The sequence below is a fragment of the Moschus berezovskii genome, chromosome 8, assembly GCF_049115385.1.
Source record: "Moschus berezovskii isolate FMDL1 chromosome 8, NW_MosBer_1.0, whole genome shotgun sequence".
NCBI lineage: Eukaryota > Metazoa > Chordata > Mammalia > Artiodactyla > Moschidae > Moschus > Moschus berezovskii.
In genome coordinates this window covers 93103115-93122018 of record NC_142467.1, presented here as the reverse complement: position 1 = coordinate 93122018, position 18904 = coordinate 93103115, and the positions used below count along the sequence as shown (strand labels likewise).

The window sequence follows — 18904 nt, the reverse complement described above, 5'->3', positions numbered from 1 at the left end:
CTTGGCCTCCAGCACCTCTCAGACACCCGGGCTTCGTGGCCAGCTAGCCACACCGTTGCCCATGTGGCTCTCGCTGTCCACTCCCGGGACCCAGGGCCGCAGGGCTGACTCTGCAGAGGCTATGCTTGCTCTCCAGGGACCCAAGAAGCCTACGGGGGCGGTGGGTACGGCCAGGCACAGCCCCTGCCACAGATGCCAACCGCCGAGGCAGGGCCGCCAGCCAGCGTCCCCTGCTCCAGCTACGCCTATGCCCCAGCGAGCAGCACCCAGCCCATGGCCTCCTCCGTCCCCACCCTGCCGGCCTCGTCGTCCTTCAGCGCAGCCTCTGCCCCGTACATGGGTGAGCCGGCACATGGGCACAGGCCACTCTACTGCTTGCTGCTGAAATACATGTGGTCCTTCTCTCAAGACCAGCCACCTCACCCTCTCACTCTTCTCTTCCTTCTTAGGACCAAGCTACCCGAGCTATGACGCGTCCTCCTACTCTGTGGCCGGTCCTTACTACCCACCACTGTTCACCCCACAGATGCAGCCGCCGCCGCCACCACCCCCACCCCAGCAGCTCCCCCCACCCCCAAAGCCTGTGGACTCATCCCAGTGGGGTGGCCCAGGAGGCAGTCCCCGTGCCAGCTGCGCCAACAGCGTAGCCAAGAAGCTTCCAGTTCCCAGCAAGCTGCCAAGACCCCGGACCGGCCCCCAGCCACTCCCAATTCACTACTGTGACATCTGCAAGATCAGCTGTGCTGGCCCCCAGGTCCGGCCCCCACTCTGGCCCCTGCAGGGAGGCCCAGGGGAGCCCCCTGCCCCCATAGTTGGGGAGCCCTTCTTCGTCCTTGCAGCCGGCCAGAGGGCAGGGTTGTTACCTGCCCAGAAGAGTCTTGTTAATAATTTGCATCCTCAAGTGGGCATCAGCATGGCCTTAAAACTGCTTAATGTTCTTGTGGAAGGCATGAGAGCCAGCCCAGCTCTGAGTGTGGGTCGCAGCGTAGTCTTGCACTCTGGGGCTGTCTGCAGCAGGAGGCATTCGTGCCCCCTCCTGGACATGAGGGCCAGTGGATGTGGCTGGTCACAGTGGAACTTTGCTGCAGGGCCATACAGGCAGGGTTGTGTAGGAAGGGCCATGTAGACAGGCCTGCAGCCAGGTAGGAACAGCATGTGTGTGTGCCTGTGAGTGGGCCTGTACTGCTCTATGAGCAAAGGCCCTCCCAAGCCACGATCGCAGGTAACCCAGCTTGCTCCCTGCAGAGGTCCTCAGACACTAGGGCTTGTCAAGCTGCCCCTGGAGGCCCGTAGAGACTCCTCATCGTGGACTGCAGAGACTTGGGAGGCACCCACGCCTGACTCCTCCAGCCGACTTCCTGGCTGAGGGTCAAGGGCCAGGTCCCTCACACTCAGGGCCTTGACGCCAAGACCCCCAGCTGTCCATGGTCCTTCCCTCCTTGGAATGCAGGGCACCCCACTCCTTCTCTTCTTTCCACTGCATGACACTCTCCTTTAGTGAGACATTGGCTTTCCCTGTTCCTTTCTTTATTTCTCTGTGTGACTTTAAATTTTCATCGTGAGGGTTCTTGGGTATTGTCACCAAACACAAGGTCTGCTCTGTGATTCTGGACCCTTTACGGCATCACACTGAGCAAGCATGGGACGTTCCCCACGGACGTGGGGTGGGATGGGTGTGGGCATGTGAGCATTACCCGAGCAGTGTCAAGGTGTCTGTGGGCCTTGTCTCCCATGGGACTGGGTTTGCCCGAGCACATCACCACTCGGCATAGCTTCTGGCACATAGAAATGTCAGCTCCTGTTATTCCCAGCTTTTTGCTAATGTTAGCAGCGTTTTTTCATTGGCATTTTTATTGAGATAGCAGTGGGCTCACATGTGGTTGTAAGAAAAACTGCAGGGAGGCCCACCGGCCCGTCTCCAGAGCCTCCAGTGCTGACGTTTGTTGGCCTTAAACCTGTCTGCTTAGTCACATGCCCCTGGTTTTACTAGTCTCAGTTGCACCCGTGTGTGCCTTTGCACGTGAGTGTGTGCGTGCACATGGTTTGCTCTGTGCAAGCTTATCACTTGGGCAGGCTCGCACATCTGCCGCTGTCACCACCACCACCACCAAGTCGGGCATCGGGATGGCATAAGCTGTGAACACATGCTGTTTCTACGAAGAGTGTTCTGAAGTAGTTTACCATTGGCACCTTGGTGTATCTCTTTCTAGGCTGGTCTCTGTCCATAGGCTGTTATGTCATGTATATGTTTTTATGTGTGTGTGCGTGCATGTGTGCATGTGTATACATGTATGTGTGTGCATGTGTGTGTGTGTATGCGTGTCCTGTGGCTTAGGTAAAGACAGATGCGTACGTTCCGAGAGCACCGCCCCCACTCCTGTCCCTGCCTCCTTACCCGCCTTCAGAACCAGCCAAGATCACCAATGCCTTTGGTATTTCCCAGAGGCCTTTCTGCTCTGAGGGTTATTGACTCTTGGTGCAGGCAGAGGACATGGGTTAGCAGGCCCCCTTCCAGGAGATGAGTCAGGGCTGCCCTGTGAGCACTCAGTCATATGTCTGGTATCTCAGGTGCCCTGGGGCAGGAGCCGTGGGTCTGTGACTCACGAAGTCCCCTCCTGCGTGGACTCAGGGTTTGGAAGCAGCGCCCTAGTAAGAAGTGTGTCCTGTGTCTTTCTGGTAACATGCGTCCTTGCTTGGCTTCCGAGGTCAGATTCTGAAAAGCTGGAATATTTTTTCAAGCAGCCTCTGAAACTACATGTGTCGTCCTTTGAGGATGCTTGCTTCAGAAACTCGCTGATTTTTAGAAGAAGGAAACCTTATGTTTTTCAGTCTGAGCTTCTAGGTCTGTTGCCTGGACTTAATTATTTTTTTTAAGATTTTATTTATTTTGTCTGTGCTGGCTCTTCGTTGCTACGCAGGCTTTTCTTTAGTTGTGGCAAGCAGGGGCTACCCTCTAGTTGCGGTGTGAGGGCTACTCACTGCAGTGGCTTCTCTTGTTGCAGACCACAGGCTCTAGGACACACGGACTTCAGTAAATGTGGCATACGGGCTTAGCCACATGTGGGATCTTCCTGGATCGGTGATTGAACCTGTGACCCCTGCATTGGCAGGTGCATTCTTAACCACTGGACCACCAGGGAAGTCCAGACTGGACTTTAAAAGGCAGCCCACAAACCTCTGGGAGGCCCATGAACAGAGGGGTGGGGACATCAGACCCCTGGGAACTGTGGGGACATGATGCTGGGTGGGCACACCCCCATCAGGCTGCCCTCGCTCTCTGCCAGCAGACATACCGCGAGCACCTGGAAGGGCAGAAGCACAAGAAGAAAGAGGCAGCTCAGAAGATGGGCGTCCAGCCCAACGGCAGCCCGCGGGGGGTGCAGGCACAGCTGCACTGCGACCTCTGTGCCGTGTCCTGTACCGGGGCAGAGGCCTACGCTGCCCACATCCGGGGGGCCAAGCACCAGAAGGTAGGACCCTGCGTGGAGCCAGGCCCACTCGGGACCCAGAGGGGTGTCTGCTGATACGGGGGGCACGGAGACAGCAATCCACAAAAGGCAGCTCTCCCCTGAGGCCCACGCGTCCTCCTTCCTCAGAAACTAGCCCCTCCTCCCAGTTACAAGAGTCACACCTGCCCCTGGACAGAGGCATTGAGCTGGACCCCATGCCTGGCCCAAGAGGAGATTGCTCTGGGCCCTCGGGGTGTCTTGTATGTTTATGCAGACCAGAGTCTGTATGTTGATGAGATCCAATGGTATAGTCCATTTGGGGGTCCTTATTTATTAAAAAATCAAATTAAAGTAATAAGTTTTCATATTTGAACATCCGAGATTTAATCGATGCTATTTAGTATCAGCATTTGTCATATTTATTACTATTTTAGTATCAGCGTTTTTTTACAGCCTTAGAAATGCTTGTAGTATGTCATCTTATGGGGAAGTGGACAGGGTCCCCCACCTGAGAGGAGGTAGGGTCCCCCTCCCTGGGCCCTCTATTTTTGGCCCAGAGGTGGTTTTTGGAAATCAGCAAATCTCCCCCAGACAGTGTCATGAACTTGGTAGATGACGCTTGACTTCCGGGTGTGCGCTGAGGGCAGGAGGGGGGAATTCCTGGCAGGAGGCCTGCTTGGTGCTGCCCTGTGTGGTTTAGAGTGAGAGGGTTGGGAAGGCCCCTGCCCTGTCCACAGAATCCCCTCCAGCTACCCCAGCCCACCTGCCGTGTTCCCTCCTGCCCCAGGGCCTTTCCTCGAACCACCCGCCACCCCCCAACACTGTGGCCTTGCCAGCCCTTCCCCAGCCCCTCTGCAGGCCGGGCCACCCAGAGCGCCCAGCCTGTCCTCTGCCCCAGCTCACCACGGGCCTTGTCCCCCAGCCCAGCCGGGACAGGCTCTCGAATGTCTGAGTGAACCCACAAACCCCACAGAGGAAGGAGCAGGGGAGTGTGGAAAAGGGGCCCTGGCCTGATGGTCACAGGGGTACAAGGGGAGAGCTGGGGCCCAAGTGGGGTGGGCTGCGGGTGTCATTGCTCGGTTTGCAAGCTGGGACTTGCTTCTGGGGACAGGAAGCCCTGCAGGAAGCCCCAGGGTGGGGGGTGGGGGGGCAGGTTTGAGCATCAGATACTTGGAGCCAGAGAACGTGTCTGAGACGGTCGTCAGTGCAGATCATCCTTGCCAAGTGGAGCTTCAGCACTGAAATGCCTTGGAGGGGGTCAGGCCAAGGAGGGGCTATGACCGTGTCCTCGGTGATCTGTGTCTCTGGATGTGTGTATGAGTTCCCCCAGAGCATGGACCTGTGCTGTGGGCGTGCACACACGTACCTCGAAGCAGCCAGCCCCCTCAGCGCATTCACCCACACGTGCTGTGGGGCTGGCCCTGGGCTGGTGCTGAGAGTGCAGAAACCAGCACGGGTGTGGAGTGTGGAGTTTGGGGTTGTGTTGAGGTCCCACCTGTGTATGACTGGTGGGTACCTAAACAGCTCGGGAAGGTCCTCCCTGGGACATTTAAGGAGTGCTGGGGAGGGGGCAGTGTCCCAGGGAGACAGGAATAGACCCCCCCTCACTTGCACTGGCTGCCAGCTCCCCACCCCCACAAGCTGCTCTGCCCCCCTGAGGAGGTTGGTGGAGCGGGAGGCGCCCTGATGGGGCTGGTCTGTTCCAGGTCTTCAAGCTGCACACCAAACTGGGGAAGCCCATCCCCACCATAGACCCTGCGCCGGCCAACCCCGGCTTGGCCCAGGCCCCCAGCACCAGCCAGCCGGCCTCCACCCCCGTCACCGTCACTGCAGAGAGCGCCCCCGCAGCCTCAGCCAAGCCCGCGGCCCCCGCCAGCCCCAGCGTGTGTGCCCCGAGCAGGCCACCACCACCCAGGAGACCGGCCACCTCGAAGGCCTCACGTGTGGGTACGGCTCTGCGCCTCACAGCCACCCTGGGCGAGCCTGAGCATCAGAGACTGGCCATCCAGTTTACTGTGTGCCATAGCTTCCGGGGAGGCAGGACCTCTGATAGTTCTCTGCCAGATTCCAGCCGGGCGGTGCCTCCTGGCGCCTTTGGTCCACCTGGGGAAGTGTGGGCAGTGAGATGGCAGCTTTCCATTTCCTCTCCTGGAGCTTGGGACCCAGCGGGTGCTGGTCACACTCCCGAGCCCCACCCTGGGCCTGGAGCAGCCCCTGGATGGCCGCGGTCCACGTGCTGGTGTGGCCCCCTCCCCCCAGGCGTTCTGATCACTTAGGTGGGCACCGGGAGGTTAAGGCAGGCTTCTCGCAGCCCTGCCTCCCCTGAGGTGTGCAGCCCCCACATCTGTCGCTGTGGCCAAGGGCCCTGTGTGGCGCGGGTACATAGGCTTCCGTGTCAGGAGCTCCACTGACTGTGCCACGTGCAGGGCCTGACTCTCCCTCCATGACGCTTTAGATTTGTCATCAGTCCCACTTTACAGATGGAAGAACTGAGGTGTGGCAAAGCACTTGGCTCTGGGCCACCTGGTGAGCAGTGGAGGCGGGCTTCTACCCCAGTGTGGGACAGTCTCTGCTCTCCACCACCACGTTTGAGGGGTGGGGGCTGTTTTATTTTGAGCCTCAGCAGGACTGAGGTTTGAACAGTCATGTGATAGTGAAGATATAAAGCAGTTTTGGTGACAAAGAAATGTCTCCCTAGACGTCCCTAGCAGCTCAGTGGTAAATAACCTGCCACTTTACAATGCTTCAGACATGGGTTCAATCCCCGGCCCAGGAAGATCCCACATGCCACAGGACAAATAAGCCTGTGAGCCACAACTACTGAGCCAGCACTCCAGAGCCTGTGCTCTGCAACAAGAGAGGACATCCCAATGAAAAACCCACGCACCACAGCAGAGTAGCCCCCACTCTCCACAACTAAAGAAAAGCACTGGCAGCAACAAAGACCCAGTGCAGCCATAAATAAATTAATTATTTTTAAAAACACATTATTAAAAAGTCTCTCTTCTGGGGCTCAATGAACCAAGGTCAGCGAACATGACCCTGGTCCACCTGGTGTCCACTGTTAACTAAGGGCTGCAGACTGTGCAGTTGAGGGGGGTGTCCTCAGTGAGAGGCCTACAACCTGGGCCTCCCTGTGGACCCACCCGCCTAGGCATGAAATGCTGTGAGGGCCCCGCTCTCCAGCTGTGACCCGAGCTGGTAGGTGAGGTTCTTACAGGACCACAGACCCCACAGGCTGACGTCACGAGGGGATGAGAGGGATGGCGGGGGACCCAGTGGCCTTGTGTTGTATCCTTCCAGCTGGTGGGTCAGGAGCTGGCCATGGTTTCTGGCTGGAGCAGGCTACAAGTTATGAAGTTCTTCCCTCCAGGGCCTCCTGCACTGCCGGCAACTGACTGCAGAACCCGCCACGGGAAACCAGCAACCCCCAGATCAGAGCGGCCCGGGGAGCCGTCCACCCGAGGAGGCTCTACGGAAGCTTCTGGAAGCAGCTGTGAGGGGCAGCCGGTGGGCCCAGGCTACGTGGAGGAGGTAAGAGCTGGACAACCATCACGCGCCTGGCCAAGCCTGGTGGGGCCATGCCTCGAGACTCACACACCCACCTGGGCAAATACCCCCGCGAGCCAGCGTCACTGGGACCTCACTGGGAACCCTGGGTGCGGGGCTTCAGATCCTGGAAGGAGACAGGCGGAGGTGTCTCCTGCTCCCAGGCAGCCCCAGTTCCTACAGGAAGGAAGGTGGCAGGAGGGATCTGTGCCCTGGAAGCGCACAGGCATGTGACCCTTGGGCACTGGAGCCCACGTGCCCCCCAGGCACCTTCCCGGACACCCGGTTCCTTGTGGAGCTTGGGTTCTGAGCCCTGTGCCCCCAGGCCCACAGTCCCTGCCTCTAGGCATGTGCATGTTGGCACTTTTTCTGGGCTGGAGTTCAGGCTCTTGTTCAATCCACTCAGCACTTCAGTTTTGTGCCCTGAAAAAGCCAGCCACACCAGGCAGGCTTCCTGGTGGCAGCCTCAGGAAGGGGGGGAGGGGGGAGGGCATGGAAGGAGGACGGGATGACGGTGGCAGAGGTGGTGGCAAGGAGGGCCAGGCTGGCAGGGTGCGCTGGTGAAGGTCCCTCCTCTGAAAGCATTAACCACAGGGCAGACCGGAAGTCAGTGCCTGGCCTGGAAGGCCCTGGGGGAGGAAGCTTCTGTTGGGGCTCAGACCCACAGCTTGCGGGGCACGGGGGTTGCAGGTGGTGCTCAGTCGAGCCTTGTGTCTCAGGTGTGCAACGAGGAGGGCCGGGTGATCCGCTTCCACTGCAAGCTGTGTGAGTGCAGCTTCAATGACCCCAACGCCAGGGACATGCACGTGCGGGGACGGCGGCACCGGCTGCAGTACAAGGTGTGCCCCGACAGGGGGCGGGGGGGCATCTGTGCTCTGGATGCCCTGGCCCATGTCTCGGAACCCACCCTGTGCCTCTGTGAGTCTGAATCCCTGAGCCCTTCAGCACCACAGGCTCAACCAGACGGGCCCTCAGTTGCCATCATGAGGCCTCCCTGCCCAAGGTTTGCCGGGGCACGCGTGCACACAAGTGTGTTTAGACACACGTGACTGCTGGACCTTGAGTACGTGTGTGCATAGCACAGGCTATGACCCTCATGAGAGACAGTGGCTTCTGGGCATTTTTCTCTTTTAAGCAGCCTGTTGAGATATCACTCACCACCAAGCAGCTGGCGCACGTAAAGTGGCTTTAACTGCATTCACAAATGTGTACATTCAGCCAGCAGCTCTATCTGATTCCAGAACAGTCTGTCAGGAGCCCCAGTCCCCATTGTCAGTCATACCTCCACCCCGTCCCCAGCCCCTGACAACAGGAACCCACTCTCTGTGTCCGTGGACCTGCCTGCTCTGCACGTTTCCCATGGGTGGAATCACACCCTGTGTGTCCTTCTGTGTCTGCTCCTCTCACTGAGCGTCGTGTTCTCAGGGTCCGTCCACATGGTAGCGAGTATCGGGGCTCCTCTGCTTTCTGTGGCTGAGGGGTGCTCCATGTGTGGAGGGGACCACACTGTGTGTGTTTCACCACTGAAGCACACTTGTGTTGTTTCCACCGGTGGCTAATCCTTAGACAACACCACGCTGTCTGAGTGAGGAAATTAAGTGCTAAAAGTGAAGCCCAGTGAGTGAGTTAATTCTATTTACAGTACACATCAGATCTCACACAAACGGTATTTTCTGAATTATTCTGTTTGGGACGAGCATCTCTGGTCAGTCCTCTGAGAACAGTGTGGCCACTGGTGGTAGTTGCTTCAAGGTGTCCCAGCACCTTCTTCCTCTGGCTCCTCCATTAGACATCCGGATGGTTCTCTTAGTGTCACGTCTGTGACTCTTTGAGTCAGCCATGGTTTTGTCCTCATGGTTTTCTGCCATGGCCTTTGGGGCACAAGGAGTGTTGAGACTTCGGGACTGAAACTCGCTGTTGTCTAAATCCAGTGGAAGGGTGTTGTCAGACGGGTGTCCCCCGGGCCCCGAGTTTCCCCCCTCCCAGCATTCTTATCTGAATGAAGATCCCCGAACTTTGCAGAAAAAAGTGAACCCTGACCTCCCGATCGCGGACAAGCCCAGCACACGGGTGCGCAAGCTCGTGGAGGAGACGCTGCGGAGGCAGCGGCAGCTGACCAAGAGGCGGCTGGGGGAGCTGCGGCGCTGGCACAACGAGACGAGGTGCAGCCTCGGGGCCCTGCGCAGTGGGAGGGCTCCCCACGGGCTCCCCAGGGCTCCAACGGGACCACCTCACAGTCCTGCCGCCCCTCAGGGCCCCAAGTCCCTCTCGTCCCACAGGCGCTATGACTTGTGCAGGAGGCGGCTGGAAGAGGGGCCGCCCGTCCCGGACGCACACTCAGGATGCCCGCTGCCTGACCAGCACCTGCCTGCCCTCAGGAGCCGGCCAGGGGCGCCCACAGCCAAGCCTCTGGTGGGTGGTGGTCGAATGCCTCGGAGTGGGGGAAGCTGAAGGGACCTGAGGGCCTCACCGCTAGCTACAGGGGTCCCTCAGAGCTTCCTGAGGCCCCAGTGGTCACATCCCTCAGAAGCACTGAGGCGTCTGACTGTCCATCGTGGGGACTGGGCAGGTTGTGGGGGAACCATGGAGGGCGCCCCGCTGAGGGAGGGGCCCCAGCTGCCTCCGGAGCCTCTGGCCTTGAAACTCAAGAGCGTTCTCAAGGGAGCCCAATGGCCTCCCACTTGGCCCAAGCTCCCCACAGCTGTCGGGGCTAAGGTCCTCCCTGTTCCACCTCCCCTGGGCCCTGTCACTCCTCTGCCTGACTCTCCAGCCACCACTCGCCTGTCACACCAGCCAGGCTCCAAGGGCCCTCACGGCTCCTGAGTGACCGGGACCTTTCAGCCTGCCTGTGACAAGACACAACGCACCTCTCCCCGCAGCCCACGAGGCGGCCAGAGTCCAGCGACGACCGGCATGTCATGTGTAAGCACGCGGCCATCTACCCAACGGAGGAGGAGCTCCTGGCTGTCCAGAAGGCTGTCTCCCATGCGGAGCGTGCCCTCAAGCTGGTGTCTGACACACTGGCTGAGGAGGACTCTGCCAACCCGGAGCCCGAGGGCGGAGACCACAGGTGATGGACGGCGCCCTTCTGTCCAGGGGCCCAGAGGCTGCTGACCCCCAGCTGGGTGGGCAAGGATCAGGGTCCAGAGAGGAAGTGGAAGCTACAGTGCCAGGAGGCTTGGAGTCTTCGGGGGCCTTTCCAGCCCCCTTCAGATATCTCCCCAGGAGACTAGGAGCTAGCCAGGAGGCTGGGAGGTCAAAGGGGGTTATAGTAGCCCCAGCCAATGAGAGCAATTGTTCTTTCACTGGAAGTCACTTTCCTGTAGAAGGCATGTCTAGAAATGTTGTTTGCAGAGGATTAGCCGCCTCTGTGTCCTCACCTGTGACACAGAGACCAGCGCAAGGCTCAAGGAGCAGGGCTGCCGCCAAGCCCTGAGCATGTGTGTGAATCATCTTTCCAGCTGCCCAACCGTCAGAAGACGGAAAGTCCCGGCACCTCGTAGTGAATCAATGCACGGTTTAGAGACTCCCAGAGGACTTAGCTTTTCCAGGTCCCTCATCTCTGGGTGGCTTCCTTTTCATTTACCTTTTTTTTTTTTCTGGCTGTGCCACATGGCTTGCAAAATCTTAGTTCCCCGACCAGGAATTGAACCTGGACCTTCAACAGTGAGCACACACAGTTCTAACCACTGGACCTCCAGGGAAGTCCCTCATTTACTATTTCAAGGGTCTTTTTTTTTTTTTTTGATGGTGGTGGTAAAATACTTGTAACAGGAAATCGGCCATTGTGGGCACATTCACAAGGTTGTACAGCCATCACTGCTGTCCGTTTCCAGAACTTTTTAATCATCTGAAACAGAAATCCATCCTGTAAAATTCCCCAGCCCCCGGCACCCACCTTTCCACCCCCAGTCTCCATGGCATGGCCTGTTGTGGACGTTTCCTGTCAATGGAATCGTGCAGCATTTGTGTCAGGCTGATTCTAGTCAGTAGCTTCTTTGTGCCGGAGTGTTTGCTGTCTGAGAAGAAAATGAGAGCCACGTGTGGGTCACCAGGTGTCATAAGCGAATGTACTCGTCCCTCAGTGTGAACACAGGCGCCGCCCGCCCCCCGACAGCTCCGGTGAGGAAGCTCACGGCCTGGAAGTGAGAGCAGGCGTGGCCCCAGACAGGGCAGCCCTCCCTTGACCTCCGCCCCCGTGTCTCCTGAGTGCTTCGTGGTTTCCCTCCCCGTTTGCTCCCCATTCTCAGGTTTTCCTTCTGTTAGTTTAACTTTTCATTTTGAAATGATTATGGACTCAGCGCAAACATAGTAAGGAGAGGACCCTCCACCCTCCCCCAGCTCCACAGCGTGGACCCACAGGTGTCAAGGCTGGGCGTCCACACAGGCACCTCAGGGAGGCCCAGGCCCCGCTCAGGCCTCCCCGGTGCTGGACAACTCACCCCCTGAGTAGATGCCCCGCTGCAGTGAGGACACAGGGCCTCCCCCAGCACAGGAGCCTTACTGCCCCCACACTCCCACAACCCCCACAAACCCAGCTTTAAAGCAAAACCGATTGCACTTTTTTAAAGTCTTCACATAACACTGATGTCATGTTACATGTTCTGTCCTTACGTTCTTTTTCTTTTTTTTGTTGTTTGTTTATTTTTATTTTTTGTCTTTTTCATGTTTTTTACATTATTTTTCAAAAACATAGAAGTGTTGGTGGCTTTTTTTCCTTGCAACTTTTTTTTCCTTTGTCGCACTGAGCTTTGTGGGATGTTAGTTCCCCGACCAGGAATTGAACCCAGAGTCCTTGGTAGTGAGAGTGTGGAGTCCTAACCACTGGACTGCCAGGGAATTCCCTTTCTCACTCTTGTTTGTGGCCTTTTTCTCTCTGGAGATGTGTGTGTTTGTGTGTGTTTTTAATAGGAACATGATAAACTGTCCTATGGATGTTGCATTATTTACTTAACTGTCGCAAAGAGTACGTTAGTGTTGGGTTTTTTTTTTTACTTTTATTATGGAAATTCTCTAACACAAAAGATGACTGTACCTAAACCGAGGGTGACTCACTTGCTCTTTCCCCATCCCCCGCCCTGCCCACAGCGGTTGAAGGAAACCCTGTTCGACACCCTGTCGGGCGCCAGCCCACAGCTGGAGTGTGTCAGTGCATCAGTGCACGTCTAAACAAGACTCTTTTTCATTTAACAAAACCAGAATGCCGTGATCATCCTCAAAGAAAAATGAACAATAATTCTTTAGCAACACCAAATATCCAGTCAGTGCTGCAGCGTCCAGTTGTCCCATTCAGTTCAGTTCAGTCGCTCAGTTGTGTCCGACTCCTTGCAACCCCATGAATCACAGCACGTCAGGCCTCCCTGTCCATCACCAACTCCCGGAGTTCACTCAAACTCATGTCCACAGAGTCGGTGATGCCATCCAGCCATCTCATTCTCTGTCATCCCCGTCTCCTCCTGCCCCCAATCCCTCCCAGCATCAGAGTCTTTCCCAGTGAGCCAACTCGTCGCATAAGGTGGCCAAAGTATTGGAGTTTCAGCTTCAGCATCAGTCCTTCCAATGAACACCCAGGATTGATCTCCTTTAGAATGGACTGGTTGGATCTCCTTGTAGTCCAAGGGACTCTCAAGAGTCTTCTCCAACACCACAGTTCAAAAGCATCAATTCTTCTGTGCTCAGCTTTCTTCACAGTCCAACTCTCACATCCATACATGACCTCGGGAAAAACCACAGCCTTGACTAGACGGACCTTTGTTGGCAAAGTAATGTCTCTGCTTTTTAATATACTATCAAGGTTGGTCATAACTTTCCTTCCAAGGAGCAAGCGCCTTTTAATTTCATGGCTGCAATCAGTTGTCCCATAGATGATAATAATTCAGTCTTTCATTTAGGAGGTTTTTTCGTTTTGCAGTTTGTGTTGAATCAGGGTCCCAATTAATTGACAAGCTGTAAGGTTATTGATCCGCGGGTTCCCACCTTTCTGCTCTGCCTTCCCCCAAAAGGTCTGCTCCCTGTCCTGTAGACATTCCAGGCACGGCTGGGTCCCCCTGGACCATCCCAGGCTCCAGCACTGGTGGTCTGGAGACAGACCACAAAGACACCCATACGCATCGCAGAACAAGGTTATCTCATGTCCTGAGACATGACACGAAGCAAAGTGGTGGTCAGGGAGTGGTGGGAGCGGGTGGCAGCTTCTGAGGAGGTGACCGTGTGTGTGTGTGTGTGAGAGAGACAGCATGGAGAGGTCCGCCACGGCGTAGGAGCACCCCAGGCAATGGTCCGGGTGGGCGATCCTCATGGGGAGGGAGTGGAAGGAGAGGGTGGTGGTATAGCAGCCAGGGGTCAGGGTGGGGGCCCCAGGAAGAAGCTGGCGTGTCCCCAGCCCGCAGTGGGGCAGCAGTAGGAGAGTGACTGCCAGGCCAATGCGGCCATGGGGGTCACCTGCAGAAAGTGACCAGGACAGTGGTGAGGGCAGACTTGGGGGCAAGGGAGGTGGGAGGGCAGGGCAGGGAGCAGCTGGCCAGGCCTCCTCAGAGGAGTCCAGGTGGGGGTGACGTGGCCGCAGAGACAGCTCAGAAGCCAGGGGCCGACAAGGGTGGCTGGGGGTCAGACAACCTTTTTCCTGGCATGCAGTTTATCAGCAGAGGGTGCCAGCTGCCAGTCCCACTGAGCAGCATAGGTTCCCATCCTCAGGTCCAAGAACTCCCCCTGTTCTCCCAGTTCTCCCGGTGTCTCTCAGATCAGGTGCCTGCTGGGAAGGGCCATGCTCCCCCTTTACAGATGAGGACATGGAGGCGCAGAGTGCCTGGCAAGAAAACCCGTGCCCCTGGGTTGGGAGTGGGGGTCCTTCCTCCCCGCCCCCTGCTCACTGGTCCGTGGGTTTGTCTCAGCAGCCGCCCCAGCCCCTCAGCCCGGATCCTGAAAGGCGTGATGCGGGTCGGCCTCCTGGCGAAAGGGCTACTCCTGCGGGGAGATCGGGCGGTGCAGCTGATCCTCCTCTGCTCCCAGAAGCCCACCCGTGCCTTGCAGCGCAGAGTCGCCGAGCAGCTGCCCCTCCAGCTCCCGGTGAGGTGCCCGGCCGCGCTGCATGGGGTCTACCTGGGTGAAACACGGTCTGGTCTGCTTTTAGAAACAGGCGCAGGGATCCACTGGTGGAACTTGAGGGTTCCCTTATCAGGGTGGTTCACAGTAGGGCTTGAAACAGTCTAATATCTGGCTCATGAGGACAGTCACTTCTGTCACACCCACACAGAGCCCAGCCAGCTGGCGTGAGGACGACCTGCAGGGAAAGCACTGGGGAGGCACAGGACTGGAGGGTTGGCCGGACTTTCTCTCCAGCACATTTCCCATTGTTGTCATAGAGCCTTTCTCACCCAAGATAATAACTGGGAGAAGAGGGTGATCACATCATGATGTTAATTGACCATCTTCAGTTAAAATGATCACTTCCCAGAGTGCTTTCTCCTTCCTGTCTGCCACCCTTCCCGAGGGGACTCAGCTTCGTCCCTCCTAGGTCCTTCTCCGGCACTCCCAGTCTGGTCGGCAGACACAATAAACAAACAGAGAAGGCTGACTTCTGATGTATCTTCTGTAGAGCAATTCAAGCCTGGTGCCAGGTGGGGAGCACCCAGGGAGAGCGGGGTCCACTGCAGACAGGACCACAGGAGGGGTGAGTCTCAACAGAAGACGGAGTAGGTGAGGTGAGAGCCGAGGAGAAGCCTGGACAGATGGGGGTGGGCAGAGTGCCCCATAGAGGAGAGTGAACCTGCAGAGGCCAGGAGGCAGGAGGCCCACGGAGAGGTGAGCTGAGTGGCCGAGGGCCTGGATCACTCCAGGCTTGAAGGCCCTATGGTGCTGAGCCACCTTAGTTGTCTCCGGCTCTGTGCAACCCTATCGATTATATAGGCCCCAGGCTCCTCTGTCCATGGGATTCTCCAAGCAAGAATACTGGAGCGGGTTGCCATGCCCTCCTCCAGGAGATCTTCCTGACCCAGGGATCAAATCCGTGTCTCTTATGTCTCCTGCATTGGCAGGCAGATTCTTTCCACTAGTGCCACCTGGGAAGGCCATGTGGGGAGGTATGACTGCCTCCTCAGGGAAATGGGGAGACTGGAGGGCTTTAAGCAGGGGAGTGACATATTCCAACTTCACCACTTTAATCACTCATTTTTCCTGAACACCCCACAACAGAGCAGATTTTGCTAAATACTGAAAGGGGTGCAAAGATGGCTTAGATGCAGGCCCTGTCCTCCAGAATCTGGCAACCCAGGGCCATGAAGATGGACGAGGCCGGAGGGAAGATAGCAGAGACCATGGGAGAGCTGGTGGTGCCCGGCCCTCAGAGATGTAGACAGACTCTTTTAGCCGCCACCTGGCCAAGTGACTCGAGAACTCCAGAGCAACATGAGGGACACAGTAAACTCTCCAGGCACTGGTCACTGCACCAAACCCGCCTTCGTTGTGCCATCTCCCAGGGGGCAGCAGAGTTCTAATGGCCATGAGCAAGGGTCCGTCCTCCCTGAGCTCCGCCTGTGAGAGACTGACTGGAACAAGGTCTGCAGAGGAGGGGACCCACTGAGAGGCTGGGGCTGCCTAGAGTCTCTGCTTGCAGAGGACTGACCCTCTGGGTAGCCTCAGGTGAGGGAGCCGGGGCTGGTGAGGCCATAAGGATGCCTGTGTTGGGGCGAGACAACCCTGGGCCCCGTGGCAAGTGTGGGGCGGAGACCAGAGCCGAGGGGCCTCAGACCTTGCCTGGAGGCACCCCCTGTCCTGCCGTCACCCTCCCCAGGGCGGCCTGGTAGGCCAGCTGAAGGACTGTGTGGTTTTCACTGAATAATTGTGGATCTGTCAGGCCACGTTCCACACTCGTGTGTAAGGAGCCTTGCTCTTTCTTATGGCCAGAGGGCGTCCTGTTGCCACATGTCCATAGCTGGCTGGGTCCTCCCGTGTAGTTGGACATTTAGGTTGTGTCTAGTGTTCTGGGTCACCAGCGAAGTTGCAGAGAGTGAATAACCTTGTACACACACTGCTCCACATGCGTGGGAGCACTTCCTGGGGCAGAGTCTCTGGGTCCAAGGCACGAGGTGAGTGTCTTGGATGCTCCTGGTGAGTGTCACCAAGTCAGCCTCCACCAGCAGTTTAGAGATGCACGGATCTGCCAGCTGGGGGCTTCCCTGGTGGCTCAGATGGTAAAGAATCTGCCTGCAATGCAGGAGACTCAGGTTTGATCCCTGGGTCCAGAAGATCCCCTGGAGAAGGACATGGCAACCCACTCCAGTATTCTTGCCTGGGGAATCCCATGGACGGTGGAGCCTAGCGAGCTACAGTCCATGGGGTTACAAAGAGTTGGACACGACTGAAGTGACTAAGCATGCACATGCCAGCCCAGCTGCTCCTCAAACTCCTCAAATTTTGTCCTTACAGGTGGCCATGGGCTGTCATTCTAGTTTTAATGTGATTCTTCCTTACCATGGGGCTCTTTTTTTTTGTCGTTGTGTGAAAAGGGTCACTTTTGTTTCTTTCTCCGCAAACTATCACCTGCCAGTTTTGTTGCTGGGTTGCTGATCTGGTTGTTATTGAGCTCCAGGTGTTTTTTAACATATGAAGGCACTTTGGTATTTCTACACATGCACTTCTGGACAGCAAGGCTGTGTCTCAGTCCCTAGGAGGTTCCAGAAGGCATGGGGCTGGGCACCCGGCTGTGTCCCACCTCTCAGGTGGAGTCCTGAGGCCTCATGTTGTATGTGCGCCTTGCAGGTGGTAACAGACGACAAGTACGAGGTCTCTTCTGACCCGGATGCCAGCATTGTCATCTCCTCCTGCGAGGAGCCCCGGATACAGGTCGCTGTGTCCATCACCTCGCCCCTAATGCGGGAGGACCCCTCCGCAGACCGAGGTGCGGCCGGGCCCTTCTGTTCAGCCCCCTCTTCCCACATACCTGGCGGCCTAGGGCAGCGCCTACTTCTGCTCTGGTTTAGGGGGAGGGGTGCCACCACCACCTTCCTGTGCTTCCGTCAAGCCTGGATGCCCTGATCAGATAAGAGCCAGCCCTTGGGGTAGCAGAGGAAGGCAGGAAGAGAGCTGAGACAAGTGTCAAGTGGCTCAGAACCTGGCTGTGGCAGGCGTGCTCGGGGCCCTTCCCCCTGAGACTTCAGGCTATTCGGGCACCTGCTCTCCGCCCCGAGGAGACCCAGTGTGCCGGGTCCCCCAGCCAAGCAGGGGCCCTGGGGACCTGAGACACACGGGCACTGCTACCTGGGCAAGTGGGAGGAGAACAGGCCGAGGCCAGAGGGCAGCCAACACGGAGGCTGTGGACCAGGCCAGAGGGCACCCCGAGTCTCATGCCCAGGAGTGGGAAACCCCTAGGACAGCCCCTGGGACCCTTTCCCAAACTCCAGCCTTTCTCAGACCCCCTTCCTGATAGTTGCCTTGACTAAGGGCCACAAACCACTGCTGCTTTCTCTGATTCAACTCCTTTTTGGCTCTTCCATTTTTAAAGAAGAGAGCCTTTGAACTGTGAGTGGAAAGCCATTATCAGTTGTCATAAGGAGAGTGCCATGTGTCATCTGAAAGTAGATGCAGTGGGAAGAAACAGTGACGCCCACCCTTTGACCCCAGCTTCAGGCCTGTTCCAGCTTGCTCCCCTGCCAACAAGAGAGGACTGGGAATGTCGGGGAGGGGGCAGGCTGGAGGGGTCCAGAGAGCAGGAAGCCCCTCTGCAGGTACCCTGGACCCCCAGAGCTGCTCCTCACTGGGGTCCACGCCCTGCCGGCTGCTGCTGGGTGGGAGGGGGCGGCGTTCAGCTGTTTCTGTGCTGGCTCTCAGCCCCCAGAAACTGACCCAGGCCTGGGGGGCCGGTGGGAGAGCGGTGCTCCCTCCTGCTACCTAAACACCAGGGCCTCACGGGATGAGGGGAGAAGAATCTTCCTAAAGCAAGCAGAAGGAAGAAAAAAATGGACATTTCTCCCGACATGGGGCCCTGGTCATCTGTGATGGCATGTGCTCAAACCTGACCTTAATCACACACACACATGGAAGTTTCTGGAAATGCAGCTTCATTCGTAGTTTTCCACCTGAACATGGACCTCTTGGGGGAAAAGGACCACAGAGTCTCGGAGAGGGACGGGATTTCAAGAGGGGAGCTGTGTGTCCCGGTGGCAGTGTCTGGAGGCAGGGCCAGCGAGCGGAGCTGCGTGTCTTCCTGATGAAAGGATGAACGCAGTGAGGCCCAGGGACCTGGGGGCCCAGGAGGTGGGAGCAGGGGGCGGGGTGGCCAGCCTACCTGCCCTTCTCTTCCAGAAGTAACCGAGGTGCCTCCGCCGGACCCAGATGTCCTGAGCCCAGAGAAGTGCCTGCAGGCACTGGCTGCTCTCCGCCACGCCAAATGGTTCCAGGTTAGGGGCGGGCGGGCTCCCAGGAGAGGCCAGGGGCAGACACGGGCAGGGTGGCTCTGTGTCCTCGCCCCGTGCTCACCATCACGATGGAGGTCACTTCTTGGCCGATTGGGTTGGGAGCTTGAAAGGGGTGACCACCACTCTAGCCCCATTGGCTGGCACTAGGGCTTAGCCTGGGCCATTTGGGAGTGGAATCTGCTTCCGGTTGCCTCCCACAGCCCAGGAGGCTGGCCTGATCCCACTGGAGTCCCCCAGTGCCTCCACTGCCAGCATGGGACCGCCAGCCAGGCTCAGTGCCCTGACTCAGTCTCGCTCCCTTGGCCCCATGCATAGCTCCCTGTCCCACCCCAGTCATGTGCTCAGAGCTTCCCATGTGCTTCTCCCCCAAAGGCAAGAGCCAGCGGCCTGCAGCCCTGTGTGATCGTCATCAGGGTCTTCCGGGACCTCTGCCAGCGCGTGCCCACCTGGGGGGCCCTGCCAGACTGGGTAAGACAGCGCCAAGGGGCCAGCCTT

The 18904-nt window shown here is 57.6% G+C and overlaps 1 protein-coding gene across 2 annotated transcripts in view; it reads left to right on the top strand.

The window, feature by feature from the left end:
• Positions 1–18904, top strand: part of ZFR2 (zinc finger RNA binding protein 2) — a 50357-nt gene that overhangs the window by 27831 nt on the left and 3622 nt on the right. Inside the window, exons 4-16 of one of the 2 annotated variants that reach the window (XM_088838384.1) lie at positions 137–340; positions 450–754; positions 3285–3470; positions 5156–5396; positions 6823–6983; positions 7718–7837; positions 9021–9160; positions 9278–9410; positions 9878–10068; positions 13889–14063; positions 16755–16893; positions 18297–18391; positions 18782–18877. In XM_088838384.1, the coding sequence (XP_088694510.1) occupies positions 137–340; positions 450–754; positions 3285–3470; positions 5156–5396; positions 6823–6983; positions 7718–7837; positions 9021–9160; positions 9278–9410; positions 9878–10068; positions 13889–14063; positions 16755–16893; positions 18297–18391; positions 18782–18877 (2186 nt within the window). Of the gene's footprint in view, positions 1–136; positions 341–449; positions 755–3284; positions 3471–5155; positions 5397–6822; positions 6984–7717; positions 7838–9020; positions 9411–9877; positions 10069–13888; positions 14064–16754; positions 16894–18296; positions 18392–18781; positions 18878–18904 lie in introns of both variants that reach the window. The other variant, XM_055431426.2, reaches the window with a different exon arrangement.